General features: G+C 38.2%; 2 protein-coding genes across 7 annotated transcripts; one reads left to right on the plus strand and one right to left on the minus strand.

Annotated features, from left to right (window-relative positions):
* On the plus strand, positions 238 to 9,172 carry LOC109707600 (protein LAZ1-like). Of its 6 annotated transcripts, none has more exons than XR_002215547.1 (11): positions 240 to 335; positions 759 to 1,025; positions 1,111 to 1,167; positions 1,887 to 1,995; positions 2,762 to 2,946; positions 3,027 to 3,115; positions 3,856 to 4,111; positions 4,349 to 4,597; positions 6,096 to 6,456; positions 6,877 to 6,981; positions 9,035 to 9,172. XR_002215547.1 is itself a non-coding variant. In XM_020229006.1 (10 exons), exons 2-9 carry the CDS (start codon positions 873 to 875, stop codon positions 6,432 to 6,434), a joined length of 1,437 nt encoding a protein of 478 aa, XP_020084595.1. In that variant the 5' UTR covers positions 239 to 335; positions 759 to 872; the 3' UTR covers positions 6,435 to 6,456; positions 6,789 to 7,288. The 6 variants fall into 6 exon arrangements, 4 of the variants coding, with proteins under 4 accessions (XP_020084596.1, XP_020084595.1, XP_020084594.1 ...); XR_002215546.1 differs by lacking the exon at positions 9,035 to 9,172 and adding an exon at positions 7,352 to 7,550; XM_020229006.1 differs by lacking the exon at positions 9,035 to 9,172 and having other exon boundaries at positions 239 to 335; positions 6,789 to 7,288.
* Positions 7,684 to 9,903, minus strand: LOC109707602 (chitin elicitor-binding protein-like). Its single transcript, XM_020229009.1, has 4 exons — positions 9,052 to 9,903; positions 8,436 to 8,553; positions 8,107 to 8,300; positions 7,684 to 8,009 (listed from the first exon to the last, which is right to left on the minus strand). The coding sequence occupies exons 1-4, from the start codon at positions 9,713 to 9,715 to the stop codon at positions 7,915 to 7,917; spliced, it is 1,071 nt and encodes a 356-aa protein (XP_020084598.1). The 5' UTR covers positions 9,716 to 9,903; the 3' UTR covers positions 7,684 to 7,914.

Consider the following 13,217-nt stretch of genomic DNA (forward strand, 5'->3'; position numbering starts at 1 on the left):
GATTTCGGTCCTCTTGTGTGACACATTAAAATTTGATGACAAAATTTACGGAGTGGTGGTCCATGGTCCTATCCATCCCGGTTGGATACCCCTCCTGTCCTTTTTGTGTGACACGTCAGCATTTACGGTTGGGACTTACAAGAACGCCACTCGGAATAACCCGACTTTTCCAGTTTTCCTTCTGCATGTATGTTGACAAAAATGCCCCTCCCCTAATCAAAACGCGAGCGAGAGGAAATATAAGAGTAAAGATAAAGATGAAAAAAAAACGACCTCGCATTTCTCCCTCGTCCCCGACAATTTAATCCAGCGATCGCCCCACCACAGCCCTAGAGGTCCCTCCTCTCTCTCTCTCGTCTCTCTCTATTTCTTTTCTTTTTTTTTTTTTAATAATTCGCGATCGTCCACTACTAGCCCTAGATTTCTACTGGATTGAATCGATTCGATTCGAATTCAATTCGATTTCCTCGTTCTTGAAATGATTCCGTAGCTCTTGAATCCTTTTTTAGGGTTTCACAGTCGCCACCCGCTCTTCCTTCGACCTACCATTTTTTTTTTTTTTTGGCTATGAGATATACAATAATAGATTTGAAACCGTGTGCCTCTCAATTCCTGTTAATTTTGGCTTTTTTCTACGATTTAGAATAGAATATTAATTGGATTGCTTTAGCCCTCTTAAGAGCTATTTGGTTTCTCGATCTCTATCAATAATTCTTGAATTAACCTTCTTTATCTTGGTTTGTCATATTTGTCGATAGGTGTGCGATTGTCGATAGGTGTGCGAAAGCTGAAGCTGCTTTACGCAAATGATTTTGATTTTGGGTTTGCATCGATTGTTTGGATGAGAATGCGTGGAAGGATATTTAGGCACCATGAAGATAGAATTGGGTTATCCTTATCAAGTGTTGTCGTCGTATCCGGCCCCTCTGTGGGCCACGGCGATAGCGGGCTTTTTCGTGCTCCTCTCTCTTTCCCTTTCGATGTATCTGATATTCGAGCACCTTTCGGCGTACAAGAATCCTGAGGTTTTGATCTTTCCTATTGCAAGAGTTTTGCTTCTGTGCTTTTGCTCTAGCAGTGATATCGATGTTTTTTGCTGTAATTTTGCAGGAGCAGAAGTTTCTTCTTGGTGTCATATTGATGGTCCCTTGTTATGCAATTGAGTCGGTAAGCATTCTACTTTTAAGTAAAGGAATTCTTGGAATGCTTGTGCAAAGTACTCACGACTTTCGTGTAGCAAAGCGTAGAAATTATATCTACTTTATATCTACTTTAGACGTCAGAACATAGTTAGCGGACGTTCGAGCGGGGAACATAAGCCTGATTCATTTTGGTTACAAAAAGGTGGATATTATTACTGATATTTTTTTAAGAACATGTAATTATTGTTGTTAACTGTTAAGATGCTTCTAGGAAAATATGTATAACAATGCACTCAATAAGTGTTGTTTGTTTGTTCATTCCAAAAAACCTTCTGACATCCAGTTTCATTGATCGCGTCTGCTTATCTCTTCTTTTCTTTTTTTATGATCAGTAATTCGAATGAAACAGGGCTTGCAATTCAATTGAAGGATACAGCAATATAAGATTTTTAGGACTCTTTTTTGGCACACTCCTACTTGCAACCTTGTCCGTAAAGGACTATAGCATATCTTTAAGCTATCTAATGCTAGTTATTTAACAAACATATAATGTTATATTCCTTTTATTAGAGCTACTCTTAGCTAATACACAGGTGTGGAATTTTGAGTGAGTAGTTTTCTCTTCTATTTTGTAATCTAAATGGCATGACATGCTGACTATTAAAACTTAAAGTTCCTTATCAACAAGAAATTTGGCGTTTAAAAACCTATAGCTGATATGCTTAATTTGTTTCTTTGTTTCAGTATGTATCATTGGTGAATCCGTCACTTAGTGTCGACTGTGGAATCTTGCGTGACTGCTACGAAGCCCTTGCAATGTATTGCTTTGGAAGATACCTTACTGCTTGCTTAGGTATGCCTTCCATAATAATCTCTTTATCAATTTTTTCTGTAGAATATGATAAATCATCTTCTAACATCCTGTTATTTTACAGATTCATTTTTCACCTACACTAGTTTATATATCCTTTAAGGCATTGAAGTGTTCCTTTGTGGGCACACCACGAGGAATTGTTTCTTCTGCCAACACAATTTGTTAGTTTCGACTTTCTTTCACTTGTTTCATTGCTTAGTTCAGGTTTATGATTGGCATGCAATTGCATAAGACCTGATTTCCAAGTCGCGTTATCTTTTGTATCATTTTAAATGACAAAAGTACCAAGTTTACAATCAGACATCAATCTTTGCAAAATTCAATCAATGCTAATTAATACGTATTGTCATCTGCCATTCTCAATATGATAAATTACAGCAATCCTTAGTTGTCTATTTGCTCCCACCTAAGGTGAACACTAATGAGGTTGCTACTGCTCAAGCCGTTTTCTATAACAAATTTTGTTGCTTTTACTGATATATTTTTAAGATGCTCATTAGTACCTATTTCGGCAGATAAATCAAATTATTTTCTTGTGAGCATCATAGGAAATATAGAAAATGAAGAAGATGCAGCATCTACAAGTTAGCATATCTGCGATTTACAGACAATTAGTCGCGGCATCTAATAAGATGATCAATTCTTGTTGCAAGTATTTATTTTAAATGGAGAATAACCCTATTTATCACACTCTTGCTTTCTTCACTATCCGGCTTGTTCTTAATGTGGTTGCTTAAATATTTAGGTGGGGAGCAAAGAACAATCGAGTTTTTGGAGAGGGAGGGTGGTTCTGATTCTAAAGCTTCTCTTTTAGAGAATCCTTCTGAAAAAGGAATCGTACATCATCATTTTCCTCTGAATTACATTTTGAAACCATGGAGATTAGGCAAAGAGTTTTACCAGATTATTAAACTTGGAATCTTCCAATATGTAAGTCGACCTCTGATATGTGATTTCATCAACTTATTCATTGCAAACAAATTAAAACCTGGAAACGTGTCTTTGTGCAGATGATAATAAAGACACTTACAGCTATTCTCTCAGTTTTTCTTGAAGCTTTTGGGGTATATTGTGATGGAGAGTTCAAATGGGGATGTGGGTGAGTTAATTTTTAATGTTATTTAGTTTCCCATGGAAGGACTTTCAGCAGTAAAAACTGGTGCATTTATTATCTTCATTTTCTGTCGTATGGTAAGCATGCAACTTAATAAATTGGTAACACAGGATACAGAGTTCCGAAATAGGAGTCCATCTCGAAGGCCATGAGGAGAGTGTTGTTAATAGTTCTCAACTGTCAGTATAATAAAGGGTTAAAAACTGATTGGCTGGCATGACTGGCCTCTCGTTTATTAATTTCAGCCCTACTCATTGGTCCTGTGTCATTTGCGTAGTCAGGTCTGGTCCATATAATCTATCAACTTTTGGACTCTAATTATGTATTGGGGTTGATATTACATACTTTTTGGCCTGCTTGGATGCATGAAGTGGTTTTTGGTATATCTCCATTGGTTACTCAAAAGGCATAATGTGATAATTGATGTCCACTACAGCATATTATATAAATTCTCTAAATCATTTTTCTTAGAATATGATTACTCTCCTCGTACGGGAAATGCATTGCCCCCGAAAAATCATGATTATTATGACCTTGCAATGGCCTACAATCAAAATCAATATCGCAATCACAGAGGAAAATTGCCCATATTGCATAAGTAAGCACTGGATGATTTGCTTTGGTTTATATTTTTCATCTTGGACAATGTTAATCCTCTGATTTGGTGCTTCCCATGTCTGATCCTTTCTCTGCTGTATGACTTATTTTCTTATTTTATTCTGCAGATATCCTTACATGACAGTAGTTCTCAATTTCAGTGCATATTGGGCCTTGTACTGTTTAGTCCATTTCTACACTGCTACCAAGGATGAGCTTGCACACATAAAACCGCTGGCGAAGTTTTTGACGTTCAAGTCAATTGTCTTTTTAACTTGGTGGCAGGGTGTGATAATTGCACTACTGTATACTATGGGCCTGTTAAGAAGTGCCATTGCTCAACAGTTAAAATCAAGTATTCAAGACTTCATCATATGTATAGAGGTACATCAGTTTTCTTAGCAACTACTAATGGTTTGGAGTTTCTGAAATGGACTATTTTTTATATATTTATGCTCTTTGTTTCATATTTTGCCGGCAGTCATTGTTTCTTAGTCTTACTACTAGACCCAGCATATGTTTTATGGTATACATTGTGTCAAATAATTAAGTGGCATATACTTAAGTTGATATATGATGAATTTCTAGCTTCTGAAAATGTAATGTCTTCCTCCAGCACAGATGGGTGTCGCTTCAATTGTTCACCTCTATGTGTTCCCTGCGAAGCCGTACGAACTGATGAGTAATCGTTTCCCTGGAAATATTTCAGTACTTGGAGACTATGCATCTATTGATTGCCCAGTAGACCCTGATGAGGTATGGGAAAGCTCACGTCCTACTAAACTGAGACTTCCCCAGCCTGATAATGATGCGAGTGGTACAAGCATAAGAGAGAGTGTTCGAGATGTCGTCCTTGGTGGTGGAAAATATGTAAGCTTTCTCCTCCTCCTTTTGATAATACAGTCAAAGACACTACTTTATCTACCTTTTCTTTTGTACAAATGTGCCAGCCTTTTAGCGCATTTGGAAAAGGACACTGGGTTCTTGAGCTTTAATTGTGCTTTAGTAGTTTATACTTAACTACCTAACCTTATTGTTGCTTTAGTTTCATTAGGTTGTGGAATATAATTGTGCTTTAATAGTTNCTGAAGTAGAGACTAGAAAACTTTCGATTTTACTACCTAAACTTACATTGTTTTTCGATTTTTCATCAGAACGTTAATGGAATATTCTATAACCTTATTGTTGCTTTAGTTTCATTAGGTTGTGGAATATAATTGTGCTTTAATAGTTTTTATATTGCTACCTAGCCTTATTATTATCTGATTTCATTAGGTTATAGAATATTCCATTAACGTTCTGATGAAAAATCGAAAAACAATGTAAGTTTAGGTAGTAAAATCGAAAGTTTTCTAGTCTCTACTTCAGGTATGCTATAGTTCAGCTAAGATGCATTTGTACCTTTTTCTTTTGGTTTTGTTCAGTCATCAGTATTTATCTTTTATCTTTCTTGTTTGCCTCATGTGAACCTGTCATGATATTGTAGTGTGTTTGGAAGCTTTCTATGTTTGATTTTTGTAATAAGAGCTTTTATGGAGTGTCACTTGGTTTAGGGGTGGAGGGCTGCTACACGATTTGTTATGTTTCTGCCATAACCCTGAAACTGAAACTTCTCAGTTTAAGTTCAACTTTAGGGCGGTGCTATTCCAAAACTCCATTTAAAAACTTATCCATACTGAAACATCTGTTCCCAAATTGAGTAGGTTCATGAAATTCTTGGTTTTAGAATGTGTTACCTAATTGGGTGTACCTATTTACTCATTTCTAAATATTCACATCACTTTTTTTTTGTCATAGTTTGATACCTTTGATAGATAGCAACAGGGTTACCTTTATTGTTTATATGCATACATATAACACTTGAATGTGCCGGAATGTCATGAAATGAAAGTTCTATATGACTCTTGCAGCTCTTTATGTATATCTAATCATTTGAAATTCGAAGACTTTCTGGCCAATATTCTGCTGAAATCAAAACTCTAGGAGCCAGAACTGAAACTGAAATTGAAACCAATATTTTCAACTGTCACGCCCTACCCCATTAACACAGCGAAAGCTATGCGTGCCCATGCACAGACCCACCGAACGGACAAAATTTTTCCTCTCCGCCCAAGGTGTAAACAAAATCAGTTCGTCGCATTTCATCAGGAAAACAACATAACACATTTTGCATAGAGAGAATATCACGAGAGCGAGATAAATAAACTAAACTAATACAACTTAAACATTCACATTTATATACATTCATCCTCTCTATACATTTTACATCAACCTTGGTACTCTGTTCCATATCTCTTATAAGTCTTTTGTGTCTAATAGAGCCTAACTAGTTCAGCAAGTATATAGTTTTGATCTCCTTTTCTTGCAGGTGATAAAGGATTTGAAGTTTACTGTCAACCAAGCAGTAGAGCCCATGGAGAAGGGTTTCATTCGATTCAATGAGAAGCTTCACAAGATCTCCCAGAAGGTGAAAAAGCACGACAAGGATAGGAGAAGCAAGGATGACAGTTGCATCACTGCACCGCCGCCAGTACGTGGAATTGATGACCCACTTCTGAGTGGGAGCGCAAGTGACAGTGGGGTTGCTAGGGGAAGGAGACACCGGAGAGTAATAGGCTCGGTTGACGAGGAAAGTTGGGAAGATCGGATCGAACAGGTTCATGGTGATTATGAAATTCGGGGACGCAGATGGATTATGAGGGATTAGTGATTCATTCGTGGATTATTAGGTAAGTAGCAAATGATTTATTGTTCCATGCAAAGTACTAGTTACATATTGGATTATTGTTTGGACAATATTTCTACTCCAAGTTTACAAATATTTTCTCTTTGTATATAATTCAATACATTCATGCCCTCTTGAAGTCCCAGCATTGGAAGGGAGAGAGGTTTTGTGGTGAATTTCTCTAATTGATGTATGTATGAATATTGTAACATTTGAAAACCTATTGTATATTCTTTCTCTTGGTTGTTTAACAATGCTACTGGATGCTATTTCCTTTCTTTTTATTTGTGGTTTTGACAGAATACATGACCAGTATAATGCTTGTTCTCTATATAGCTCGAGAGTTTTACATGTCATTTGCCAAGAAGAGACTACATCTATTTGAAAGCGACTTGATAGATCTTATAATAAATCTGGATTGTAGGCTTCCAAGTTCCAGCTCAATGCGTACACACACATCACTCTAGAAGTGGGGCTCGAACTCCAAACCCATAGATTGGAAAGAAGAAGCTAACCAACAAGGCTACAGGTTAGTGTTTCCACTCGTTTCTTTTATTTATTTTCGTTCATAAAACTTAAAAAGATCAAATTCTTTCTATCCTGCATCATATAAATCAATCCATGTGTTTTATGTCATTTCTTGAAAACCAGACTCTTTGGCATGCAGTCCTAGATATTTTGAGAAACATTGGTTTTTTTTTTTTTTTGAGAGAGAGAAAGATAGCATATTATTGGTTTTGTTTATTTTTTAAAAAAAAGAAAAACTGAGCTGAAAATGTGAAGTAATTAGACTTCGAATTTGAAATCTAAGATATCAACCACTAAACCTTTTGACACTTGCGTTATGAAGAGTTGGTTATATCCCAAGTTTCTGATCTTTTTCACTCCTTTCTCGGAAGTTGTTTCCTCCATAGCATATAAATCACTTGGCATGAGCTAGGAGGTTTGTGAGGTCGACCCTGCTAACGCTCTCGTATGGTGAACCGGAGTGTAAATGCCTTCCAATTTCCATCCTTTTGTTTTTGCACTGTACATTTGTGAATGAGGACACAGTACTGGACCACTGAAGGTAACAGGACACCGTTTTTTTTATTATTATTTTGATATTTTACCGGCCCATACATATAATAACATCAAACTCGAAATATCTGAGCTGAGAATCCGCATAATGTTTGGGCACAATAAGTATGAAGTGTGTATTGTAGCAGAAAGGGAAGGTAAAATTAGCATCTAGGACCCGAAAACAGAAGCTCTTCAATTTAATTTCTCTAGCAGTAAGGTACTCTACTAATCTTACAAGACTATATTCGCTTAATACCGATATATAAAAAAAAAAAAAAAAAAAACACTCAGATTTTCTGCTTTTGCAAGGCATCCATACCCACAAAAGCTTATTCTCAACCAAATAAATCAGAAACCTACCAAACGGAGAACTACAAAATGCTATGGTACACCTCTCATGTCAAACAAAGCAAATCCCAATCAAAGCAATGTGAATCGAAGTGAGAAACGCCCTCCAAATCGAACCACGCAATCCCCGTTCCAGAGATCCTGCATCTGTTAGGCCGAAAGGGAACACAACCAAGTACATCCATTAATTCGCCTTATTTTCTAAATGATGAGAACAATTGAAGCCTATTAAATCAGTACTTACTGCTTGAACACTTCGTTTGGTTGGTGACGGGGTTGACGCTAATGTTGAGTCCAGTGGCATTCGTGTAGCCGTTGTAGGCGCACGTCGTGACGTTGCAACCGGAAGAGGATGTACTACCGAGGAATAAATTTCCAGGACACTTTGGCACGTCGCATTCCGAGGAGCTCTTGTTTTGTGCTATCGAGCAGTTTAACCTAAGTTATACAAATGAATTATTTATGAGGACAAAAACTTTGATTAAAACGAACTGATTCATCAATGTCGACTAAATGGGGAGTATAGTTTAGTGCACAATGTGTGTGACAGAGAGGAAGAGTAGGAGTTCATACTGGTACGAACTCGAGCTGCAGCTGCAGAAGATGCAGCCGTTAGCAGTAAGGACGTAACTTCCGTTGGCGAGGCGTAGGTTGCTGTCCAGTGAATTGCTTCTAATGGACGACGAACAAGCTGCAATACGAGAAAGAATTGGATAACTTTAAATGCGTGTTTCGAGTTCTTAGCTAGTTATTTGCATTCTAAAATGTACTTAGCTATGCACGATTTTGAAGTAGTACGCTACCTTAAGAACAACTAATATAGTTCATATGATGAAGTAGAAAAACTCTGCAAGTTTATCGAACTTCTTGCTCTTTTCAAACTTGCATCACATTCGCTGCAGGGAAAAGATTAACTCTGATAGCTTCAAGAGTATGATAATCAATATCATCCAAGCGCATGATCCACAAAGTTCATAATTTTCTGATTTTCTTAGCTAATCTCAATTAATTTGGGACCACTATTCACTTCCAGTAGAAAGTAAGTATGGTCGTAATCTAATAGAAAACGTTGTTCAGAGCATAGTTATTTACGGGGAAAGGTCCCCAACACGGGACTACTCCATCTGCCAAACTTCATGACTTTGAGATTTGTGCCATGAACATGAAATTAGGGTTGAGAGGTGCTCACCTCGAAGGGGCACGTCGAGGATCTGCTCGGCCTGTAGCTTGGAGGGATCGGCGATCCCGTTGATCTCCATCAGCGTCGCATTGTCGACCCCAAACTCCTCGGCGATCCCCTCCACGGTGCTCCCGTGGGGCACCGAGTACCCGAGATGCACCACCGCCTCACCCCCGACCGGGTCGCAGCTACAGGGGAGCGGGATCCACAGCTTATCCCCCACACTGATCACATTAGGGTTCGGTATCTGGTTCGCATCCGCGATCTCCTCGTAGGTCACGAACCCGCCGAACACGTTCCGCGCGATCGCGTCGAGGGTGTCGCCGTTCTTCGACGTGTAGGTCGGGGTCCGGTTCGATCGCCCCGTCCCGTTGGAGCACGCGCAGGGGAAGGGCACGCGCACGACGCCGCCCGCGGCGACCGGCGCCGCGGCCGGGGTGGAAGGGGGGAGGTCGTTGGCGCCGAGGAGCGCCGCGAGGGTCGAGACCTGGAACAGCGACCGCACGGCGCCGTACGTGGTGGCGTTCGCCGCGACGTAGCCGATCACTCCCCCGCACTCGGCCACCGCCGTGTGGTTGCACGTGAAGTTCGCCGCCGACGCCGGCGCCGCCACCGCGAGCGCCGCGACGACGACGGCGACGAGGGCGACGACGATGCGCGGCCCCGAGCTCATCTTCCTCCTCCTCCTCCTCCGCGTTCGCTAGCTCTTCGTAATGGTATGTATCTTCTACTGCTACTGCTGCTACTACGACCCTAAACCTATCTCTTCTTCTAAATTCATTATTAAGGGGGTGGAGCCGTGGAGGGGAGAGAGAGAGAGAGAGAGAGAGAGAGAGAGAGAAGAGAATGTGGAATGTGGTGTGGACGGGAGTGACTCGTTGACCGTGTTGACTCGTTGACCTGAGAGCCAATTTATTTATTAATATGGGACGGAGGGACGCGTGGGACTGATCGAATAATGGCCGTCGGATGGGTAAGTAGTGGAGATAAATGAAGGAGTTTTTTTCTTTTTCTTTTTCTTTTTCTTTTTAAACTTTTAGGTGCCGTGTGGAAGAACAACACTGGGGGTGCATGTACATAGAAGAATGCAAGTGGGAGCGGGGAAAATGTCGAAAAAGGACGGGGAGTAGTAAGAACTAAGAAGAGAAATGCTCTTTGCGCATTCACAAGTAAATTACAAATTTAAAAATATTTAAAAAATAAATTTGATAAAATTTATGTAAAGAAAATTAGGTCTTTAAATGAAAAAAATATATATAATTTATATTTACTTTTGACTATACAAAACTAGTCGTTTTTGGCGGCAATGATGGGAATTTCTAAGGATGAGTAGAAACCTGGGGTTTCGATTTATTCTTTAATAATTGGAGCGATACAATGGATTGGGTAATTTGGAAATTGTCTCAGGTCGCTTTTCCTTCGTACACTATTTAGTGACGTGTAATCATCGCAACTTAGAATATTCAATTGGGTTACGCTTCTTCTTCTCCTGGGTTAGAAGAGATAAGCCAACCTTTAGCCTTCTTGGTTCCCACCACCTGAGTTTTTAGTTTGGACTCTGCCCAACTTGCGTAGGCCGACATTTTTGGTTCAGCCGTGTCTGTTCTGGGCCAGTTTTACATTTCAATTTATTATTTCCTTCTTGGGCTTTCAATTGTTTTCTTTGGGCCTGTGTTTCGTTGGTTGTAGCCCAATTTGTGATTGGTACAACTCGGAATAGGCAGATATTCACCATTAACTAGTATTATTAGGATCGCATTATTTGAAGTAGCAGGAATAAACTCTAATAAATATATAGAATTCAAATTAAGGCTATGTTTGGATGTCGAAATAAGATATCTGGTAATAATATATTCGGCATAAATATTTTATTGTGTGATTAGAAGCCAAAAGTTTGATTTTTTCTTTTTTACTTTTTAAAAAGTCTTGGTATTCTTCATGATTTTGTAGGATATATATATATATATATATATATATATTTANTCCAAATATTTGATCATACAGTCCTCATTTATCAAATACTAAGCTTAATGGTCGGACATAACAATGAATGGGTTAAAACATTAGGATTTATAAGTCAACAAAAGCAATAAGAATTAGATAGCAAAAAGCAAATTTCTTGTTTGGTTGGGGGTTAAGGGGTTATTCCACCCCTTAACCCCTCCACCCCTTAACCCCCATTTTATCCCCAAACACTCCAAAAAATAAATGGGGTTAGCTAACCCCACCTCAAATAAATTATTCCTGATTAGCTAATCCCACCTAACCTCACCAAACTCCAACCAAACACTATTTTATATTCATAATAACTCGCAATCTTTCTTATCACACCTACTCCAACCAATCATTATCCTTCTTTATCAATTATTATCTTCTTATCCCACCTACTCCAGCCAAACACTATTTTTCATTATTCTAGACTAACTCCAATCCCCAACCAAACACAAAAAAATTTTAACCCCACTTTAACCCTGAACTTAACCCTATTCCTGGAATAGCTACTTTTTCCTTAACCCCGAACCAAACGGAGGCGTAGAATTCAGGGTTATTTCGGAAAGCTGTGTAGTTCATGTAAAAACTCAACATGTTCCACACTCGTCGGACTGTGTATGGGCCAGGTTTTGACATAAGCTCGACCCAAACCCCGTTAGCGTTCGGGTTTGGATCAAATGTTGAATCCAGTTTAGATCGGTGGCAGACCACAATACAATCCGATCCGACCCGAAGCACGACCCACTTTCATGGCCCAGATATTTATGTGGATTGGATCAGCAGGGAACCTGGTGAGTCGATCCACCATATGCATAGGCTTGTTTCTTTGTCCATAATTATGCAAGGACATATAATATCTACATAAAATATTAAAGGCTGAAATATATCTATCTTATATTCGGACCGAATCAGTAACATGTCCTATGGATCCTTGAATAGTTTGTGTGGATCATTAGGCTTTAGAATTCGTAATACATAGATGAGATCCTTTTTGGCGCATAAATTGATTGGAATGGTACCACGACGTCTCAATCAAAGATGAGGTTGGAGCTCTCATAATACATCAATTAGGCCAATGACGTGAACGTTCCTTTTATTGGTGTTCACCTCACCTGAGAAGGACTTGTAGCTGGAAAAGAAGAGTCGTACCACTCAAAAATCAAAAGCCTAGTGTTAAAGTTACTTAGCTAGGAAACCAGTGTCCGATCAATCTTTCAGATAGTATAATATTACGAGATGATCTGAAATATTATTAGTAGCAAATATACTATGTTGTCATCTATTTATTTTCGATCACAAAATTTTCAAATCGAGGATCGGTATGTTGAACGTGATTTATACCATTTGAAGCATCTAAAATTAAATTTTTATGATTTTTCGGTATTATCTTTTTGTCCATCAAGTGAACACAAAAATGAACGACTGAAAATAAATATACTTTAAAAAGTGATGATATGAATTTTGTAATCAGAATCAAGTGTATAGATCTTATTTTAAATAGTTTTTTTTTAAAAAATTTAATCAAAATTCAATTGATTTAAATTTTTTTACACTATTAAACGAGAAAACGTCTCATATTGATAATTAAAATTATAAAATTTGAAATCTTTTGATCATTAGGCCAATAATATCGAAAAGATATGAATTTTGATTTGTAAATGCTTCAAATGGTATAAAATTATGTTCAACGGTACCGATCGTCAATTTGAAGACTTCATCATCGAAAACAAATCGGGTGTAAAAAAGCCCGTTTGCTATTGATAGCATTCAAGCTCAACTCATAATATTACAACTAATTCAAATTCCTGCTGTTTCGTGAGGTTTTGATTCATAACAAAATTTGCTCCTTAAATTCTAATGGGATTTAAGTTTTGGATCTAACTTAGTTTACTTGATTGAAAATCCAATCCCCTTGCTTAGGTTCAAGTTGGAAATGTAGAGATCAGCTTATAATGCAAAAAAAAAAAAAAAAAGTTATTTGATCTGTCTCCTGAAATGACAGCCCAGATAGAAAGCCTCTTCGTTTTCTATCAGTGAACATAAAAAGATTCAAACCTATAATGATTAGGACAGAGATGTTTGTTTTAACTTTATCATTATGTGTATCTCTTATGGTACATCCACATTTACTTTACCTTACCAAGTTGGGATTCTGGGAGATTTTTTTTTTTGTTTTTTTGGGA

This window comes from Ananas comosus, linkage group 3 (genome assembly GCF_001540865.1).
Source record: "Ananas comosus cultivar F153 linkage group 3, ASM154086v1, whole genome shotgun sequence".
NCBI lineage: Eukaryota > Viridiplantae > Streptophyta > Magnoliopsida > Poales > Bromeliaceae > Ananas > Ananas comosus.